This window comes from Macrobrachium nipponense, chromosome 49, assembly GCF_015104395.2.
Source record: "Macrobrachium nipponense isolate FS-2020 chromosome 49, ASM1510439v2, whole genome shotgun sequence".
Taxonomy (NCBI): domain Eukaryota; kingdom Metazoa; phylum Arthropoda; class Malacostraca; order Decapoda; family Palaemonidae; genus Macrobrachium; species Macrobrachium nipponense.
In genome coordinates, this window is record NC_087224.1 from 2,497,587 (window position 1) to 2,518,474 (window position 20,888).

The 20,888-nt window shown below is 41.7% G+C and overlaps 2 protein-coding genes across 2 annotated transcripts; both read right to left on the reverse strand.

Annotated features, from left to right (window-relative positions):
* Positions 1 to 2,750: 2,750 nt before the first annotated feature.
* On the reverse strand, positions 2,751 to 4,200 carry LOC135205213 (uncharacterized). Its single transcript, XM_064235572.1, has 2 exons — positions 4,074 to 4,200; positions 2,751 to 3,806 (listed from the first exon to the last, which is right to left on the reverse strand). Exons 1-2 carry the CDS (start codon positions 4,115 to 4,117, stop codon positions 2,924 to 2,926), a joined length of 927 nt encoding a protein of 308 aa, XP_064091642.1. The 5' UTR covers positions 4,118 to 4,200; the 3' UTR covers positions 2,751 to 2,923.
* Positions 4,201 to 4,807: 607 nt separating this feature from the next.
* On the reverse strand, positions 4,808 to 20,651 carry LOC135205180 (uncharacterized). Its single transcript, XM_064235545.1, has 3 exons — positions 20,502 to 20,651; positions 19,560 to 19,566; positions 4,808 to 5,244 (listed from the first exon to the last, which is right to left on the reverse strand). The coding sequence occupies exons 1-3, from the start codon at positions 20,649 to 20,651 to the stop codon at positions 4,808 to 4,810; spliced, it is 594 nt and encodes a 197-aa protein (XP_064091615.1).
* Between the last annotated feature and the right edge of the window lie 237 nt (positions 20,652 to 20,888).

A 20,888-nucleotide genomic window follows, 5' to 3' on the forward strand; every position in this document is an offset into this window, starting at 1 on the left:
ATTCATCCTAATTCGAACGAGTGGATATTAATGCAAATATTTTAGACGTCCCATTATAATTTCTGTTAACCTCCCTTGACATCTATCAATCAGTATTTAGTTTCAAACTAAGTTCATATTATTAATAGTTCAAGCACTTTAACACAACTGTCTTCAACCTATTTAAAGAAGTTAATTTCAAATAATAATTATCGTTAATATATTTTTATTATAATAGCTACCTTTGGTTGGATAACAGATTTGCTAAATGAGCTATGTATTATTTCATATCTGATTAGTTAAGGAGTTTGTGCACTTTGTACACTGGCTACGTTTTTAAATATATAATAATAAAAAGCTCGTCTTCATTCTTTAAACTATTCTGTCAAACCTGACGCTCCGTAAACATTAAGAGTTGCCAATTATTATTTTTCATAGCCAACAATTATCCTATACTTTTTCTTTTAACATCGAATAAATAATGAAACATTGAAGGAATAAGGCTTCAATCATTCTAGAATTCAGGTTAAGGAGAAATAACCTTTTTAAAACTCAGTTTATGGAGAAATAATCGTATTTATTTAAAGTTCTTTCTGTGTAGCTGTACCAACTATGGTCCATACGTCTTTAGAAAGTAGCAAAGGAAGTGGTTATATTATAAAGAGTGTAACTTCTGTGACATTTGTGAGATTTTGAATATTTTTAAAATTATTCATATACTGTTTTAAAGCTTAATGTATGCTTAAATAGCTTATAATTGACAAAATATTGACTTAAATAAATTTTAAAGCTGTTAGGACATTATTGTAACTTGACAAGCAGTGTTACCAGATCTAGCATAATTTTATGCTTTTAGCATAATTTGAGCGTAATTTCCTAAACTAGCATAATATTTAGCATACTCGTCAATTTAGCATAATTTTAGCATAATTCAGGGACATTTGGCATAAAAATAGCATAATTTGAGAAAATTAAGAGAAATACCATGGAAATGTTTATTCAGTAATAATGATAAACAAAACAATATCGTTTACGAAATTTGAAATTATTATGTAAAATAATACGGTCGCTGTGGAGTCTTACATGGTCGACTACCAAATGAAACCTCCTGGACCTGAAGTTCTGTACATATCCTGTCCGCTCAGTCAAACTTCAGGAAAGCTGTTCTGACAGACATCCTCGCCTCGCCGGACGCATATTTCCCAAGTCTGGAAGAAGATAGGGATGGGGAAAATTAGAACCAATCAAAGCGCGTGAGCTGATCCATGACGTCACAAGCCACGCCTTTTAGCTCCTAGTCACATATCCATCAATGCCAGTCACGATGATGAAGGAAAACTTCCTAATTTCACAGTTTACGGGTTGTATGACATATGCATTTTAGTCAGATATATCTAAACATAATGCAACACTAATTTAACAACAATATATTCTTTAAATGAGATACACCTTGAAATATATTATGCGTTACTCTCCCTCTTATAAATAATATTTTCACATCTCGAATTTCTAATTTATATACGTGAAAATGCATGTTTAAAGCCATTTATAAACAGTTGCGGTAACTCATGGGATGAATCAAACAATATACTGGTCATTATTAGGTCATGAACAGGAATCAGCTCAGACTGATATAGTCCCTGCTATTTACAGGGACACAGTATCAGCTTCATTTATTAAATTACTTCAAGAGCGAATGTGCCCTTCTTAAGGTTAAGGAAACCTACGCTATTGTTTGTTTTAGTGATCTAAGTTAGCCTACTGTAACTAATATGTATAGTTACTTGACAAACTCATCCTGTCAGTAGCTAGCTAATCTCAAAAAATAAGGTTGTTATTCAAGGTGTACTTGATAGTTAAGCTGTAGTAAAAAAAATTGCTTTTTTGAAGTGGATTCCGTTTGATGAACTTCCAGATGTCCTTATTGTTTGGTACTTGTCATTCATTGAGTACAAATATATTTTTTTATTGAAAATTTTGCGCTTTTGATTTTTACTTTTCATATAGTGTACAAATAAATAAAAAGTGGTAATATAAATTAGATTTCAACATTTTTAGCAAGCCCTTACATTAATTTTGCTTTAAATTCACTGTGTACAAAAAATACACTAATTGTTTAATTCATTTAATATATTTAGCAAACCCTTCGTACTTGTCATTCACTGTGTAAAAATAATTTTATGGAGTTACAGTAGACTTCTTACTGAGCTGAAGCTGAACTAGAGCAGAACTGATGCATAAATTTACTAGAATATATATACATACATACATACATACATGTTGAGAGTTCATTTTTGACAGGTGTGGTTATAAGGAGATAAATGAGAACTCGGTCCTGGGACATGAGGTTTAGATTCCAACTCGTTTCAACCAACCACAGAGGTCTCCTTCAGGGAACTGACAAAGTACAGGTTGTAGCAAGTACATATACAAACAAAATCATATTCTCTAGGCTTGCAATAATGCTTTAATCTTCTTACCATATCCCACACTGCACAGTACAGATCCTTTGGGGCTAAAACGGACTTAATGAGCTCAGACTTATATTTATACACTAATAAAATTCAAATAAAACAAACTGCATTGAAATAAAATATAGGTAAATATTCAGTTTCTTCTTTACACATTTTTAACGCAAGAAGTACTTTAGGGATGAGCTCCCAATAATGAAAGTCGAGTAAAACAAACTGCATTGAAATACATAATAAATAGGTAAATGTTGAGTTTTTTTATATATATTTTTAACTCACAAGAAGTACTTGAGGGATGAGAAAAAAGGTATAAAGCAGAGTCCAGCTCATAACATTTTAGCAGCAACTTACTTCAGTTACCCTCTGGCTCAGTGACCACTGCCATGTGACTTAGCATTAGGTTACGGGGACGCTTTGGGTTGAATGACAGAACTGATGCTGGTCGACGTCCTTTACCGATGGGGGCTGCTCCTCTAGGCATTCCTGGGGATCATCTTGCTAATTGTAGCTGGTTGGCAAGGAATCTTGCCACGACCAGCTCCACTATAAGTCATCGATGAGCCTGCACAATTCAGCAAGTTGGTCAGCTGATTTGTAGTTTTAACTGAACGTATTCGCCGAAGGAATTTCTGCAGGGCCACTTCGGTTTCTGAATTACCATACTGCGCAGTTGTTTCAACTAATGCCTCGACTACTACTTTTGATTTAGCTGTTAGGTCACTAGTGTCGTCAGCAATATTTTCATTGGTATTTTCTAACTCTCTTGCATTGGTTTCCATCCTTTTATTTATTCTATTTCCTCCATTGCTTTCCTCTTCATTGTCTTCTACCTCATTCAAACCTTTAAGAAAACTTTCTTTCAGAGTTTTTTCTGCACCAACAGCTAGGGCTGGGGCTGCCAATGTTCTATTTCCTCCATTGCTTTCATCTTCATTGTCTTCTACCTCAGTCAAACCTTTAAAAAAACTTTCCTTCGGGGCTTTTTCTGAACCAACAGCTACGGCTGCCAATGACTGCCGACTGCTACTGGTCATCACAAACATTTGGGGCACTGCAGTCATACTGTAGTCTGCACCTGCAATCTGATGCTTGCAGGTGGCCCCATCTTGCCCTTTCACGCATGTGCACATGCCGATGGTGAGGTCTACTTCATATACCTTTGTTTGATCAGACTGGCTTTGCATAGAGTATAGCCCACCACCAAAGGACTTAACTGCGCCAATTCCTATCTTGTCAACAGTGATGGATTTCACCCGTTGTTTGCCCAATGCTACATCCACCAACCTGTGCCTCATGTAGCCATAAAAAATCTCCACCATGAGGACCATCAGCTGTGTAGTGTTGTAGGCCTTGCATCTGAAATGATGGTAAAAATATTACAATACATAATGGGTCTGAAGACATTACAAGAATGTAGCAAAAACATGTTTTATGATGCCTCTATTGTTTCCTTGAAGTTACAGCTCCAACTTTTCTGCACCATAAATTGAATTAAATTTTTAGGCACCTTTAAGTAAAGTTTTGGCTGTTGATGGATGTTTTTTGTCTTATGGGGGAAATTATGAATTTCATATTTTTCTTACGTGTACCATATATTTTTTGGTAATTAATTCACCCCCTTACCTATTGAGCACTGTATCCTTAATTATGGACATTGTTGACTGCATAATTATTAGTGTGGTGCCCACGCAAAATCACTCCAGCTCGGAAAGCGATTGCCCATTCTTCTCTCCTTTGTACCAGGGTGGTTAGATAACTGAAATAAAAAAAAACAGTATATTCAGGAAACTAAGAAAAGGAAAAAATAAGTTCAATTATACTTATAATTTGTGACCTCTCTTTATATTGTAGGAAAATTAATTAAACATGAAAATAAATAAAAGTACTTTAAGTACGTACCTTCTAAATTTGGGGTATTTCTCTAGAAGAGAATTGGCTTCAGCATTCTTCCACAATTCCCCAAATTCATCCCTTGACTTTGCATATACAAGGGACTTCATCATACCCATAAGCTCTTGCCGATGTAGTTTATGGATGCCATGCCTGGAATCAAGGAGCCAGCGCCATACTTGTTGTAGGATGTGAAATATGCGGAGGAAGAGCTTTGATTTAGCCCATGTGGCTGCCAAAGCCTTTCTTTCTGTTCCACAGTTGTCGGTCATAAAACGCCTGCGGCTCCTCTCTGCCATAGATGGCGCTCCCACCCAGTGTGCCTCTTTGACCATTGCCAAAACCTGTCAAGCACAAAATAGGAAAAATTCATGATAACAATTCATAACCAATTGTTTCATCAGTAAATAAGCATGTATAATACATATCCAAGAATTACAAACAAAAGCAGCCCAGTATACAGTATACTAACCTTTAGTCACAGTTGCTCCATCTTGAGAAGATGTGAAAACTAAAGCTAATGGCACTGCACCAGCTGGTCCTGAACACAGGAATGGGATGATGACTGTGTTAAGTTGGTCAACACAGCTTGTGGCATCGACAAATACCACCTCCCCAGCTTCTTTAAGTTGCCTGTGGGCCCTCATCATAAACGGTGTTATCAAAATCATGCAGAAGCTGCCTTGAGAATGCTCAATTCTCAGAATGATCTCTGGGTTGTTCTCTGCGTACTTCTGTATGGCATCAAACATGATTGGCGTATTTAGGCCACCATGTTTCCTCTTCCGCCACACATCAAACATATACTGAATTGCTCTCTTTGATGGATTTATAGCATGATGAGCTTGGCCATATATATCATCACACAGGTCCATCTTCAGGACATGATGCCGATGTGCCTGAGCTGGTGCCAGACCTGTAATACAATTATATAATTATTGTTTGTATAGCATTAAATACAGTCTATTAGCTTATGATTCCCATGCCTCATGCAACATATTGCCTGTGCTAGACAAGTTAGTTGATTAATTAGATATTGTCTATCTTTGACAGAAACCAGTTTTTTCATCCAGTTCTTGATAAAAAAAAAAGTTGGGTACATAGTAGTATTGTAATGGGAAAAATATTCCTTTAATTATTAGTGATTTATTTAGGAATTGATTCATCATCCTCCTCTAATATCTTTACACTGCTGATGTAAAAATGATTGGAACTGTGAAATGTTTTCGTTTTTGTTGTGGACACGAGTGTGGCAGTGTAGCCAGTCCCTTGTTTTGTTTTTTCTCTCTTTGAGTATGGGAGCGCTGCCCTGAATCTTTCGTCTGCATTTTGGTAACACTAAAAGACACATGTAAGAATCACGAATGCTCTCGAGTGTTAGGACGTCAATCAATCCAGCCTTCAATTTGGCTATTTTACCAAATTAATAATGCAAATTGTTATCTACCCCTTGCAAGGTAAGCTTTTAAAGTTGTAATATTACCATTAGTTCGTTAGTTAGAACAGATCACTATCGTGGAAGAACAGTAGCAGACGAGAATTCAAGTGCAGAGTTGCTTGCCCAGTCAAACATGTTGCAATGCCTTAACGAGAAAGATTTTCATTGTCGTGAAAGATACTTCACGTTCATTAGTTGTCATGAAATTTTGCTGTTGGTTTGATTTGTAACTTAGCGTTTGACGGGGTTGTAAAACGTTAAAAAAAAATAGTTATAAGGGAGCACTTACAGATTAGCGGGCCCACTCGACCGCCGACCGAAATCGGCGGAAGAACACCAAAACCAATATGGCGGCGATACCAAAACAACAACAAACAAAGTAGGGAGCTACTACATATCCGCGACGATCGATTTATGTTTGCTGTCGTAAGGCCCCTTGTGGCGGAACGGCGCTTCGCGCCTTATCCGCATATTTAAAGATTCTTGGCAGGCACGGCATGTTCTGGCAAGAGGTAATGTTGCGCTGCGCGCGCTAACCACAGGGGTTACAGTAAGGCTACTTACCGTGGCGGATGGATTTGGGTGTCACGATACCAAAACAACAACAAACAAAGTAGGGAGCAACTGGCCCGGTAAAGTGTAAACAACCCGTTATAAGAGTTTTGTTTGTATACAGTTTTTGCAAATACCAGTGCCAAAGGGTACCACATGGCCCTCCTCTCTCATGGAAATTTCCACATGCTCGAACATGATCTTAGACTAGGCTATACAGTAATTTAAGAAGGCCTACCCTAGACTAATTCTTTTGAATGAGGAATTATGAATATTTTTGATAAGTATAGTTAGGCTACCTATTTATTATTTAATAAATTTATTACGCCCAAAGACGTCAAAACAAGTTTACATATTAGCAGTTACATACATTACATCAGAAATCAACAGAAAAAAAAAAAAAAAAAACAGCATTGAATCATCGTATATCAGTTACAAAATGACATATATGAGATCGTATTCTATCATCACAACAAACTGCAAAACAGACAGTTTTAGCAGCACCAAAGTGAGGAAGACGAGTCAAAATTATGTCTAGGTGGTCATCTTTGAGTAAATATTGGCAGGTTTGAAGTAATTTTGTCCTTGAAGTAACAGATTCCTGACAGTGGGGCAATGAAGGCAGTAGTGTTCAAGGTTATTGGATTAGCAAGGTTCACAGTTTACATGAGGTGTAGTGTGGTATATCTAGTGTCTGTCCAACCTGCCACACAGGACGATATCCCAACCTTATCCTGGCACTTACAACATTTTTTTATGCCTACGCACCATGAGTCCACGTCGCCGGTAACTTGTGAAGGCTCTGCAGAAAGTTATCATGATGTTGTATGGAAACACTAGTGCCCTCTCTGCATCCCTACGCTGTACTGTACAGGCAAAAGCGGCTGAATATATTCTATGTTTAAGGCAGCGAGTGAGGGCTCAACATTTCTGTCATCAAGGTCCAGCGTGCAGGCAGCTTTAGCAGACTGTACATGTCATTCCCAGCAAGCCAATATGGGAGGGCATCCACATGAAAGACAAGACAAGCGAGGCATTGTAAGCAGCAACGAGTTGACACAATATGTCTCGCACAACACGGCCACAGCTGGGCCTAGAAGATGTCAGTGCCTGGAGTGCAGATTTGGAGTCACAGATCACCAATCCATTCACATTCCTTCTAACAAGTAGGGTTACTGCATCCATATACCTTGAAGTTCGCAATAAGTGGAACTGGATGAGTTTGGCAACCTACGACCATGCCACCCACCCTCAGGAGATTCTAAAGTGGGGGAGAACATAGCACATGCTGCACTTCCATCTGCCTGTACTGAGCCGTCAACGTAGATGTGGTGTCCTGCAGGAACTGAACTTGACACTTTGGATATTGTTTCCAAACCAGCTGCTTCTGTAGACTGGTATGGGCATCTTTAGAGGTTGGTGTGAAAGTGACAGCAGGAATAGGAACCTGCCATGGTGGCAAATCTTGGATGACTGCTTGCTCAGGTACACCGATATCAAGGTGTCGAAGATTTTCACATACTGCCCTAACTAGGTTATGGCCCCCTGGCCGGAGTTGAGGTCTTGGTGCAAATTCGTCAAGTGATGCTCTGAGGACAGCAGAGAAGTTTGGAGTAAATTGTGGAGAATGTAGACATTTAACAGAAAACAAAGTTACATTGGCATAAATTCTCTCTATTAATGGAGGTAACATGGAGTTCGGTCTGCATGTTGACTATCCGAGTGGAAGGAGGGCATCCTAGGATAAACCTCATTACTCTATTTTGGAACAGTTCCTAGAGGTTGTAACGCCTGTCTGGGTAATTGAATTAGAGCAGGAGATAAATAGTCAACAACTGACCTTAGGAAGAGGATATAAAGGGTTTTAGCCGCAGGGATAGATATACCTGTTGCCCTGGTGGCAAGCCACTTGATGGGAGTAAAGCGAGGCTCCAGTCGATCAAGAAGGTTTTTCACCATGGGGTGGATTCGTTGTCGTGCAGGTATAGCAGGGGTGATCATGACTGGTGCACCTAGATATGTATACTGGTGTGCAGTGAGGTATAAATATTCCCCAACCCATAATGACTCTGGCAGGTCTCGGAGATTCCGGGCAGAGAAGATTCTGCTTTTTCTGGGGAGAGTATGAGGCCACTGGAGGTACAGGACCTGTAGAAGTCTTGAAGGACACGCTGCCGAAGGTCTCGAGGGGTAGTGGAGTGGATGCAGACATCATCAGCATAGCAGGTTACAGTGATTCCAGGGATAGCAGGGAGGAGAGACAGTACACGGTGCATAAGATATTAAAAAGAAATGGGCTCAATACACCGCCCTGAGGTGTGCCAAGCTCAAAATTTTCATAGGAGCTACATGCACTTTAAAAAAAAAACATGTGATTTTCTGTTACTGAGATAACCGTTTATCCACTTCAGAAGGTTTCCTCTAATACCAAAGTCGACAAGCTGATCAAGAATGATATCCCTGTTGGCTATATCAAAATCACTTTTGAGGTCAAGGAAGGCAACTACACTGTTGGAGGACAATCGGGAGTAGAGTTCAGCTAACAGTGATGAGTACTCCTCTGAGGAAGAAAGCCATACAATGGGGAGAAAGTTTTCTTGCAACCGGTACATTAGCCTGGTTAGTAATATACGCTCAAACACTTTACTAAAACATGAGGTGAGGAGATAGGCCGATATTTATCAGTTCCAGGCTTTGGGATAGGAATAATTGTGCTAATGGTCCAGCCAGCAGGTACATATCCATGTTGGTAGCAAAGATTATACAATTGTAGAGAGGATTTCCAGGAACCTTCTGGAGGAGACGAAGCACTTGATAAGTAAGGCCATCATCCCCCAGGAGCAGAATTTTTTTTCCCCATAACAGCACGTCGCAGCTCATCCTCGGTGATCAGCTCTTTGTCCTCCTTGTCTGATTCCAACAATGCAGCCATCAGACGAAGGTTGCGTAAATTGCTCTGGGAAGAAAGTGCTTCTTGGATTTGTACAGGAGATTACTGGACCGTGACTGGGTTGACCAAGTAGTGATGGGATCCTGGGCATATGCTTGTGGACTGTGATGAAGTGCACATGTAGTTTTTTCTTGACAGTCCTTTTGATGAGATGCCACATGGTCCCAACGCTAGTCGGTGGTGGTTAATTAGGTCAGTGTATTTATACCATGACTCAGTGTAAGACACACTTCTGGAGAGCAACTAAATCATCCCTCGCCTGCTGATACTGAAGTAGATGATTAGGTGTCGGTTGTGTCTGAAAGGCAAGGCCAGCATCAGCTGCAACTCTTTCTGCTTGCATAATGTGTTGATCCAAGGTCCAGGCATGGCAACAATATGACTTTTAATGTGAGGGTCTGGACAATATAGTTGATAGAAGTCATGGGTAGCTTTTACCAAAGAATTATACAGGTGCTGGAGAGTGTTTATCAAAGGTAGGTAGGACAGAGGAGATGTATGAAACATATGTTGGGCAGTACTTGGGTGGAATGGTGATCCGGGTACGATGATAGGGGTCACTTGGATGAGTCCTGTATTGTGGTGTAGGCATAAGGTCAACATGGTCAGAAAAGAGCGAGGGAACAGAATGACAGGAGGGACATGTGATGCCACGAGCCCAGATGTAAGGATATGATCAAGAGTGCCCCCCCGGATGTGTGTGGCACCACCTATATCCCAACGGTTAAATGGTAACGATAGATGTAGTTGAGCAGAGGAACTCCACTGCGGTTGGGAATCGGAGAGACATCACCAAGATCTGGGTGTCTGGCATTGAAATCACCCATGTAGATCATGCCAAGGTTTGTAGGTGTAGGAAGTGCCGAGAGGTTAATTAGGCCAGGGGCAGAGTAAACATTGCATAAACGAATATGACCATCACCTATCTTAACCTGAAAAAGTTGGAAGGTCATGTTAATATCTGCTGATGAGCGAAGGAGTTGATGAGGGAGAGAAGAGTGGATGTAAGTAATAAGACCATTCCTGACATGATGTACATATGAAACATAACCGGAGAGTGTTGGAGCTTCATCACCTGGCTGAGCACCGCCAGGGAAGGCTTCTTGAATAAATATTACTTGTGGGTGATGGCGATAAACATATGTCCTGAGTGCAGTGAGTCTGGAGTATTGTCTAATTCCAAGGGCATTCCCTGAAAGGACATGTAGTTGCATGAGTCTAGCGAAGTTTACCCTTAACGCTGCGAGAGGCAGGTCGAGCATGTACTGGAGAAGCAGCACTGTTAGATGGTGCACCAAGTGTAGGAGGCTGAGCTGGCAGGAGGCCACTGACCCTTTCAAGACAAGAGGCAACAGTAGGCTACCTATATGTATATAAATTCATGGAAAACTTAATTACATGGGACTTAGCCTGTACCCTCATGTAACTAACCTAACTTTGTGGGATATTGTAACCTAGTCAAAAATCAGCCAAGTAAACTTTGCATAGGCTATCCTTAACGATTTCTGAAGCAGCCTAGGCTAGACTATCCTGTTAAAAGGCACCTTAGCCTAATTTTACCTCATTTTAGTTTTAAGTTTTTCTCAGAAATCTTTCAGGTAACCTTATCCATTGACATATATTGTGTACAAGTATTTAGTACTGTGTGGCGTAGAGTATCAAATGGTTTACACTTATTAATTGATTCCATGTTTGATACTTATCCTGTTATGAAGGAAAAGCAATTCCCGTGATCTGTAATTTATATATTTTTCTTTTTTTGAAGTCTCAATATAAACAGTAATTTTTTTTGTTGTAGTTTTAAACTACTCACTTGTGTTGATTTCTGGATATCAAAAATTAAATAAAATGAATATTTCCAGGGATCTAGTCCAGGGGATCTAGTCCAAAGATCTAGTTCAGGAGTTCTGAAGACTAGGTGAATTAATCAAGTCCAGGAGACTAGGCCTGGGAGAAATTTAGCATGATGTACTGAGTAATAAAGAAACACACTGAGTACCAGGAATTTTCTTCAATACCCCTAAAATGGAAATCAACACTTCAACTACCTCCGAGTGGGAAGACATCACCTGGCCTCATTAGTAGTAAGACCCATACACACAAGGAATATCATGTAATAGCAGGTAGGACAGGCCTACCCTAATTCTCAGGCAGCATAAACGTCAGTCTTCATACCCACTGTGTCAACAATGACACAGTACCATTCTCCGACCCCTGTCTCCAGGCAAGAAGACTGACAAAAGTGTATATGTACAATAGTATTATCATTCTCGTATTCCTTAATGTCGTGGCGGGGAAATACCGCCCGTGACAGTATGCATGCATGCAAGGACCAATTAGAATATGCTCTTTACTTCTTCTGCTGACATGCTTATAAATAGTATCGTATGGTATCATACCCAGCTTTTATCCAGTGTTAACTGTATATTGCTACGTCTATAGAACGCCTCGCCTTCCCAGCAGAGTTTTAGTGATATTAATTATAAAAGAAGCAGCCATGCCTTCTCTAGAGCGACTGTTGTTGGGAGAGTGGGCATGTCGTAGGGAGATATTTCCGGTCCTGACGGAAGCTAGGTAAGAGAGGCAAGTCACAAGAGTAGCTAGGCTTCGAGATGGATTTTAGGGACTTCTACAATAAGACCTATTTTCCTTCCCAATTTGCTGGCGTTGTTTACCACTTTTCAGGCGATGCTCGAGGCGGTCTTTGGAAGCCCCGTGATTCAGAAACAACCAGTATCGCTCTCAGTCAACTGCAGTCAGTGGTCCAGGACAGATGTCCAGCGGACAGCCTCCCAAAACTTTAGGCATACACGGCGTACTGGTGGACACGAACCCCAGACCTGAACAGAGGTCAGGCCGCATTCTTCTACAACGATACACTGAATATTGCATCCAGTACGTCTAAGAGTGTAAACTTCAACCCAGCACCTTTTACTACCATACGACTCTTGCTAAATTCATTTTCAATACTCATTTTACCCCTTCTACATCAAAAGCCCTTTGTCCTCATCGGGCCACGTGCTTCCCTTTGTGACTTGTTAAAGACCAAGCTTTCGTGCATACCTCAGTGAAACATTCGAGTTTACTTTCCCAATGTTAGAGAATTAATCAGCCTTAATCAAAGCAAGAAGTCATTTTGTCTTTTATCTCGTTTAATCTGGGATTCTTTTCCAGATTCCATGAGTCACGTGCCGTCTCTCTGCCCGCAAGTGTGCATTACAAAAGTTTATGAAAACCAGCTTGAAGTACTCCAGTGGAGCCATCATTTACCTTTTCTCCAGGCCAGCACGGGCCTTTTTGTAAATAAATAGCTGTAAAGTAACGAGCTGAGTTTTCTGGCGACCTTTCCCTCTAAGAAATTATCAATAATAATCAGTTTTACGGTAAGTTCAATTAATTTCAACTTGTCTTCCTTCAATTATTTCTGTTTACGTATATAGCCTCTCTCAAGGCCAGCTAAATACGTAAAATTGGCAACCTTGCCAGGATTGAACCTAGCTTGCTTAAAAAAAGCTTGTAAATCGCGTTATCCGTTGTAAAACGTAAACTGTAATGTTTTTTCAAAGCGCAAACTAAGCACACTTGCACGGAGAAAAGACACTGACTCACGGTAAGGTATTCCATCATTAATATGATTATTCTATAACCAATGTTAGCTTAATGGTAACGTAAGTATTTTTATTGTAGAAGTGTTTTAAACAAATGTGAAGGTAGAAATATTATTATATTGTAACGGCCAGAGCGCCGAGCGAGTTCTGTTATTTTGTAAATCGCATTGTTGTCGTAGGAGGACACACTAACACGTGTGCAGATAGATGCCAGAAAGGACCAGATCAAACTAGGAAGTGCTTTGCCAGGGTTTATTGCTGTATTAGAAAGCCTAGCTAGTTAGGAATGTTTTACTAATAGTTACGGCAAAAGAAGTGTACAATTCTTTTGTCTGTGATATGTTAGGGTATTCATTTCTAACTTAGTTTTCATTCCAAGTGTTGGTAACCGCTTACCTCTCAGCTTAATTCAGCTTCGTGCACGCGCTCTCATGCCTGCCAGCCAGCTTTCGTCTCACTCACAGCGGCAGCCATGTTTGTTACCCATTTAAGAATTATCTAAACAATTTAAGCAAAGTAACGTAAGTCTCGAAGTTTTAACGTAAATAATATCAATCTCGGTACTAGTATCTATCGTTCTGCCAGAGAAATTAACGTAATTCGCCTTGAATAAGAAAGTAGAATTTTGTGTTGTAAATTGCCTTCGCATTTACAGAGAATCAGCTGATTCGCCATCACTGCTAGCCCGCGCTGGCCAGCTCGCTCACGTGTTTCACCTCGCATCGCTCACTCACTCGCTCGCTGAGCGAAGTTTCATTTCACTTCGTACTTAACGTAACCTCATTCACAAGTGTTTGCTAACATTTTCATTTTAAAATCCTTACCGTCATTTCACTGTTCACAGGGACCTAGTAATCTTACATAAAGTTAACGTAAATCTTCAAGTAGAATAAATTACAAGAATTGTTAACGTAAAACGCGTCTTTGTAAAATTCATATTGAAACGCAAATCATTTCATAAGCGCAAGCCGCTGCTATTAGCGTAAAAATCGTTCAACGCGACCGCTTTATCATTTTCATAAAACGTTATCCAAAGCAATTCTTTCATTTCACGTTAACGTAAGTAAATCATTTAACGCAAGTTGCGTCATATTAAACTAACATTAGTAGTTCAATTCAAATATAAGGGAGTTCATTCATATATCATTTTTCACCCTCTCCGAGAGAGAGAGAGAGAGAACCAGAACCCATTATTCACGAAGCCAAGAGTACTACATCTTACCATTAATTAGAGCATGCAGAATTAACATTATTTTAGTCTCTTGTGTCTTTCATTTACACAGCGTGATACGTACGCGCATGTGTCCATTGCAGTTTGCAAGCATTTATTTATTTCATTTACCGAGTACTTCAGCGAGGGACTGAGCATTTCTAAAATTTCCATTACCTGTCGTTGCCCGAGTGGTCTTTTCATTTTCTTTATCACGAAAGACTTGCGTATACCGCAAGCACAATTCGCACAGTGTGCCACGCAAATTCATTACTTCCAGACAGGGAAGTCGTTACCAGTTTAGGACTGGCCACCACCAGTGCACGTCAGGTCTTACCATTTTACAGTGCCACTAATTCTTGACACTGTCCATCGACTGGCTGCTGAAGTACTCCCACCTTTTACTTTCTCTCCTCCACCACTACACTCTGCCATGAGCAGTGCCATTTCACTTCAGTATATTTAAGTATACTGCATGTAGTGTCCGGGACACACCAGCATGATACCAGTGCTCAAAGGGAACGCCTCCCGAAGCGCCGCAATACCAGCCCTAAGTGCTGACAAACCTGCGTGTCCGTCCTTACGGAACGCCCAATTCATTAATGTCCGTGTACGAGGATCAGTGATCCTTCGGACCAATCAAGGGAACGCCTCCCGAAGTGCCGCAATACAGCACTACTAGTGCTGCCAAGGAACGCCTCCTCATAAGTGCCGTGCACCTGTATTGGACCTACAGGTAGCCCATTCCAACGTCTCCCAAGTTGGGAACGCCCGTAAGTGTGACGTACGCCGCACTCTTCATTCGATTTTTCACCTCAGCAGAAGGTGCCATTCACAAAGTGCCACCGAGCACCCAGTCTTTTCAGACTTTTCATTACCACGTCGCAGAACACATTTCCAAGTGAGTGCTACTTTCCACAGTAGGCACTCCCCTTCCATTCAGTACCCTTTCCTGGCCATTATTTTCATTTTCCTCCGAGCCTCTACTGCAGCCTAAGGGAAATGTCTTCCCCTGCTTCCCGCGACTTCTTTGCCAGAGAGCTAGAGAAGCTCGGAGCCCTCATAACTCTGGGCAAGGAGGCTGGTTACACTGGACCAGCACTTGACCAGTGGATAAAGACGCAGCAGGCTGCCGCGCGCCTGCAAGAAAAGGAAGAAAGAGAAGCAGAGGAGAAAGCCAGAGAAGCAGAGAGAAAGGAAAAAGAAGAAGAGAGAAAGCATGAGCTAGCTCTCCTAGATGACGCAATCTCTCTGCTAGTTTCTAAGCCCCAGACCATGAGCTGGACTCCCGGTAAGAGGTGGTTGCGGAGGATCTGCACCACTTGTTATGTGCGTGGGCATGCTGTGGATTCCGACCAGTGCCCAAGTCGGTCTCTACCTTGGGAGGAGAGCTTCCAGGGTGAACTTCTCCAAGGCTACCATGTAGCCCTGCCTGATGAACAGTCTCCTACGGCCTATCAGTGGGTACAAGTCATGGCCGACACCGAAGCCCAGGTCTCCCTTATTTCCAGAAAGGCATTGCCTAGGGGTGCCAAAATCCAGACGAACAAAGAAATTCAGTTTGAATGGATTGACGGTAACCTCTATTCTGTTCCTTCAGTCCTTCTGAATGTAAAAATGCCCTTTCTGGACTAGGTGACCAAGGAAACCACATTGTGCCGCCTGGGCGTAGTTGACCAATTTCATGATGTTTATCAGGTGATATTGGGCCGAGATTTACTTAAGCCGTATCTCCCCTGGACACAGCTCCCACTACCAGATGCACCGGATCCCTGCAGCATGCCTCATAATCAATCATCAATTTTAGTTTCAGAGGCTAGTGCCTCCGATGTCCCCGACATCCTTTCTATTTGCGAGCCTGGCCCTGACCCAGTGTCAGAGCCTGACGTTTCTTCCGCACGATCTCAGCCTCTTACCATTTTACCGCCTACCTCCTCCTCTTTGGAAGAGGTAAGCCCACCAGTTAACCCCGGACTTGTTTCCGAGGGTGATTCCACGGAGGAATCCTTAACCTCCCCACGTCAAATCACTGCCAGAGAGGACTTTTCACCTGTGCCAGCCTTGGTGACACCACAGATTCGCAACCTGTGGGGCCATCTCGGCCTTACCGTCCAGTGCCACGGAAGAGGTTCTGGAACAAGTTCTGCCGAGACTGTGGCCGCAAGGGTCACATGTCTGCCAACTACGAAGGGTGCGCGAACCACAATATTCCTGCCATCGCAATGGCCGTTACTAATCCTTCTTCACTAGGACCCCCAGCTAAGGGCCCTATAACCGTCGCACCCCTCCAAAGCCATTATCAGCCAAGCCACGTCAGAGCCTACGACGACTCTGGCTCTCAAATCTCCCTGATACAGGAAGATCGAATCCCCCAAGGGGCTAACGTCGATAGACGTCACTTAATAACCATAGAAGGTATCAACCATATCAAGCTGATCCTTCCGACCGTACAATTGAGGGTCACCAGACCTAATTTCTCCAAAGTATGTACTCTTGCAGTTGCAAGCTACATTCCAGGAGGTTACGACCTCCTCCTAGGGCAAGACATGAAGTCTCCCTCGCATTTCAAGAAGCCTAGGGGTCCTAACCCCACGACCAATCACTCCCAAGCAAGGAGTCATCGAAATTCTACTTCCTCCAGGAAGTACGTCCACCAACAGTCTCCCCCGTTACCAAGGAGGGAGATTGACCATTCACAGTTCCGTTGCAAAACCTGCAACATAATAGGGCACTCCACGAATTGGCCTAGGTGCCCTAGCTGACTACCAGCAGCGGACACTGTCCATTTTCCACAAGGCTTAGCCTTCAACAAGAGACAGGAGCCTCTGTCTCCCATTTCCGGTACCCGCCACAGGTCCAGTCGACCTCAACACTCTGCCAGTGCCACTTGGCAGCACTGAGCAGTGCCAAGCTCCGTCCAGCCTGGACGTAGAGCCACCACCGAACTTGACTCCTGCGCCTGGCCCCGAGCTAGTGCCGGCGCCTAACCTAACCAAGGATCCTCCTACAGGAGATCCTCCAACAGGCATGGAGCTTACCGCAGCCCATGGCCAATCCAAAGTCCATGAGTCTTCTTCACCCTCACCACTGACGCCCGAGGATGAACCTCCGGCAGACCTAACCTTCATACCTCCTCAGGAAAACCAGGAACTGCCCGACCAGGAGTCAGCCTGGAGGTTTCCCCTTACGACGGCTGCCGCAGCAGCCGGAGTGAGGGCCTCCCCTGCAGTAGGTTCCACCTCTACGACGGTTGCTGCAGATACCGAAGTAGGGTGTTCTCCTGCAATCCCTCAGGCTACCACTGCCTCTGCTCCTGCCGGCGTTTCTGGCCTTTCCCCAGAGTCGGTGCCTCCGTCTACCCCTAGGACTGGTATAGCCAGGTCCTGGAGGAATAAAAAGAAGAAGAAGGGACGTAGCAAATCATTAACACACTAACCAAAGAGCCACATGCTCTCCTTGACACCTGTGCCCGAGGTACAGTGTCGCATTCAATTGCAGAGTGATCCTGGCACCTACCCAGAGAAGGTAGCCAGCCTGATCTCTGCCAGTAGAACTAACCCTCTAACCCCTAGCCATGGTGATACTAACCCTTTCTTAAATATAATTACCTCATTACATTTCCATCCTGGTAATGCACTAACCACTCATCATCCTCACGCTTCATTACCTCACCTCATGTATTTTAACAATTCCGCTGAACTACTGCTGTGCGTACCACACTCTGGAATGATTGCGTCTTCATTTAACTATAATGAGTAGGTTAGGCTAATGATTTAGTACCAGGGCATTAGGTTAGTAGAAAGTAGAATTTTCAAGTAACCTTATCTAGGGGTAGAGTAGACTGTCGTCACAGACAACCCGTAGTTATTACTTAGGCTAGATTACATCACTACATGAAGTTAGTACATTTAGCATCTTTGCCTATAAGTTAGGTAGGCCATTGTAGTCAGCCGTATCGCTGCTCAAAAAACTTTAAGTTAGAGTAGGAGAACTGGGTAGTCGAGGCGATCAACTTATTTAAGCCAAGACCTTCACGCCCGAAAGGGAGTGAATGCCTTCTTAACAGGGGGAGCTGCTACGTCTATAGAACGCCTCGCCTTCCCAGCAGAGTTTTAGTGATATTAATTATAAAAGCAGCAGCCATGCCTTCTCCTAGAGCGACTGTTGTTGGGAGAGTGGGCATGTCGTAGGGAGATATTTCCGGTCTGACGGAAGCTTAGGGTAAGAGAGGCAAGTCACAAGAGTAGCTAGGCTTCGAGATGGATTTTAGGGACTTCTACAATAAGACCTATTTTCCTTCCCAATTTGCTGGCGTTGTGTTTACCACTTTTCAGGCGATGCTCGAGGCGGTCTTTGGAAGCCCCGTGATTCAGAAACAACCAGTATTGCTCTCAGTCAACTGCAGTCAGTGGTCCAGGACAGATGTCCAGCCGGCCAGCCTCCCAAACTTAGGCCTACCCACGGCGTACTGGTGGACACGAACCCCAGACCTAAACAGAGGTCAGGCCGCATTCTTCTACAACGATACACTGAATATTGCATCCAGGTACGTCTAAGAGTGTAAACTTCAACCCAGCACCTTTTACTACCATACGACTCTTGCTAAATTCATTTTCAATTCTCATTTTACCCCTTCTACATCAAAAGCCCTTTGTCCTCATTGGGCCACGTGCTTCCCTTTGTGACTTGTTAACCTGTTAAGCGTCACCCACGTAATAATACGTTTACCGCGATCTACTCGGTAGCGCCTTCAACTATAGAAAGTGTAGGAACATCATTTGGTAACACTCTCAGCACACGGGAAACTTATTTCCAGCACACGGGAAACTTATTTCCAGCCTGGCAACTCTTTCCTGGTGGTCGCTTATGCTAGAAAACAGCCTGTCCCTGTTGGTTTTCTTTCAATACGCTCGCGTTTATCGAGACAAATTGGATTTCGCGTCTTTCACAATGAATGTCCCAAAGAGGAGGCGTATTTCTTCAGGTGAGATCAATCAAATACTAGATGAGGAGTCTGATATTGATAACCTATTTGATGATGAGAGCTCTAGTTCTGAATCCTCCAGTGATGATACAAACTTTTCTTCCAATAGCGGGAGTGAAGATGACTTTTCTTTGCCGAGTGACTGGACTGAGAGAGAGAGAGAGAGAGAGAGAGAGAGAATTTCCTACACTTAATTACAGTATGAATAATAAGCATAAAAATCAATATTAACTTTGAAAAACTATCATCAGTGCTATGATCGCTGATTACAAAAAAAGCGTGACGGTATGTTAGCAGCGAGCTCATCCGGGGCGGACGCTTAACAGGTTAAAGACCAAGCTTTCGTGCATACCTCACTGAAACATTCGAGTTTACTTTCCCAATGTTAGAGAATTAATCAGCCTTAATCAAAGCAAGAAGTCATTTTGTCTTTTATCTCGTTTAATCTGGGATTCTTTTCCAGATTCCATGAGTCACGTGCCGTCTCTCTGCCCGCAAGTGTGCATTACAAAAGTTTATGAAAACCAGCTTGAAGTACTCCAGTGGAGCCATCATTTACCTTTTCTCCAGGCCAGCACGGGCCTTTTTGTAGATAAATAGCTGTAAAGTAACGAGCTGAGTTTTCTGGCGACCTTTCCCTCTTAAGAAATTATCAATAATAATCAGTTTTACGGTAAGTTCAATTAATTTCAACTTGTCTTCCTTCAATTATTTCCGTTTACGTATATAGCCTCTCTCAAGGCCAGCTAAATACGTAAAAATATATTGTAACTTACTATGTAGTAATTCATGTATAGGTTCATCCTTAAAAATTTGTAACTTTAATATGTAGTAATTCATGTATAGGTTCCTCCTTAAAATATTGTAACTTACTATGTAGTAATTCATGTATAGGTTCATCCTTAAAATATTGCAACTTACTATGTAGTAATTCATGTATAAGTTCATCCTTAAAATATTGTAACTTTAATATGTAGTAATTCATGTATATGTTCATCCTTAATATTATTCCTTAATATCGTAACTTAATGTGTAGTAATTCATGTATAGGTTCATCCTTAATATTATTCCTTATTTATAGTATACTCAGTTTGCATATATATGTCATCATCAGACAGTCCATCTTGGAGTACCTTACATATGATGCCGAAGTGTCTGCACTGGTGTAGTGCCTGTAATACATGCACATAATTATTATATGTACATTTTTATGTGCATTAAAAAGAAAGTATGATTTTTATTTTCTTTTAAAGTAATCAATATATAATACCTGTAAAACCAAAAATTATTCAACTTGAATAACTAGATAATGTCCTAAAAGACATTATTTAGCTTTTTCAGAGTTCATCCGTGCTTTATTAAACATTATATCAATATTTTCTGTTTGGTCTTTCAAGAATTTAAATAATAATGTTTTACAATAGCTTGCTCGAAGTACTGCTCAAACACCACCTTCGTACTTGCTGATACTCTCAGCTCGTTAAGACCTTCCGCTACTTCAGTCGAGTGGTTGTGTTGCCCACGGACCTCAACTGAAAATGGAAAACTTTTAATGTGTTTAGGAGACATCCATTTTGACCATGCATCTATAAACAGGGGTATAAATGAAATTGTAAATTACTGGTAGGTTCGTTCAGTTACTGCACATATACCTATTATGTAATGTAACTAATTTCATAATTAATAGTGGAAAAACAAATTTTAATTCCTAATGCTTCAATGAGTGTTAAGGGGGGTCATCCATATTTTTGAGCAGTTTTCTTATATGGAAGTTATTGAAAATATACTTTCTAATTGTTCGATAAT

Coding starts and splice junctions, on each gene's coding strand:
- LOC135205213 (XM_064235572.1), bottom strand. CDS start 4,117: ATGCAGTCAACAATGTCCATAATTAAGGATACAGTGCTCAATAG. Junction 3,807..4,073: donor AAGGATACAGTGCTCAATAG/GTAAGGGGGTGA, acceptor CCATCATTTCAG/ATGCAAGGCCTACAACACTA.
- LOC135205180 (XM_064235545.1), bottom strand. CDS start 20,651: ATGTCTCCTAAACACATTAAAAGTTTTCCATTTTCAGTTGAGGTCCGT.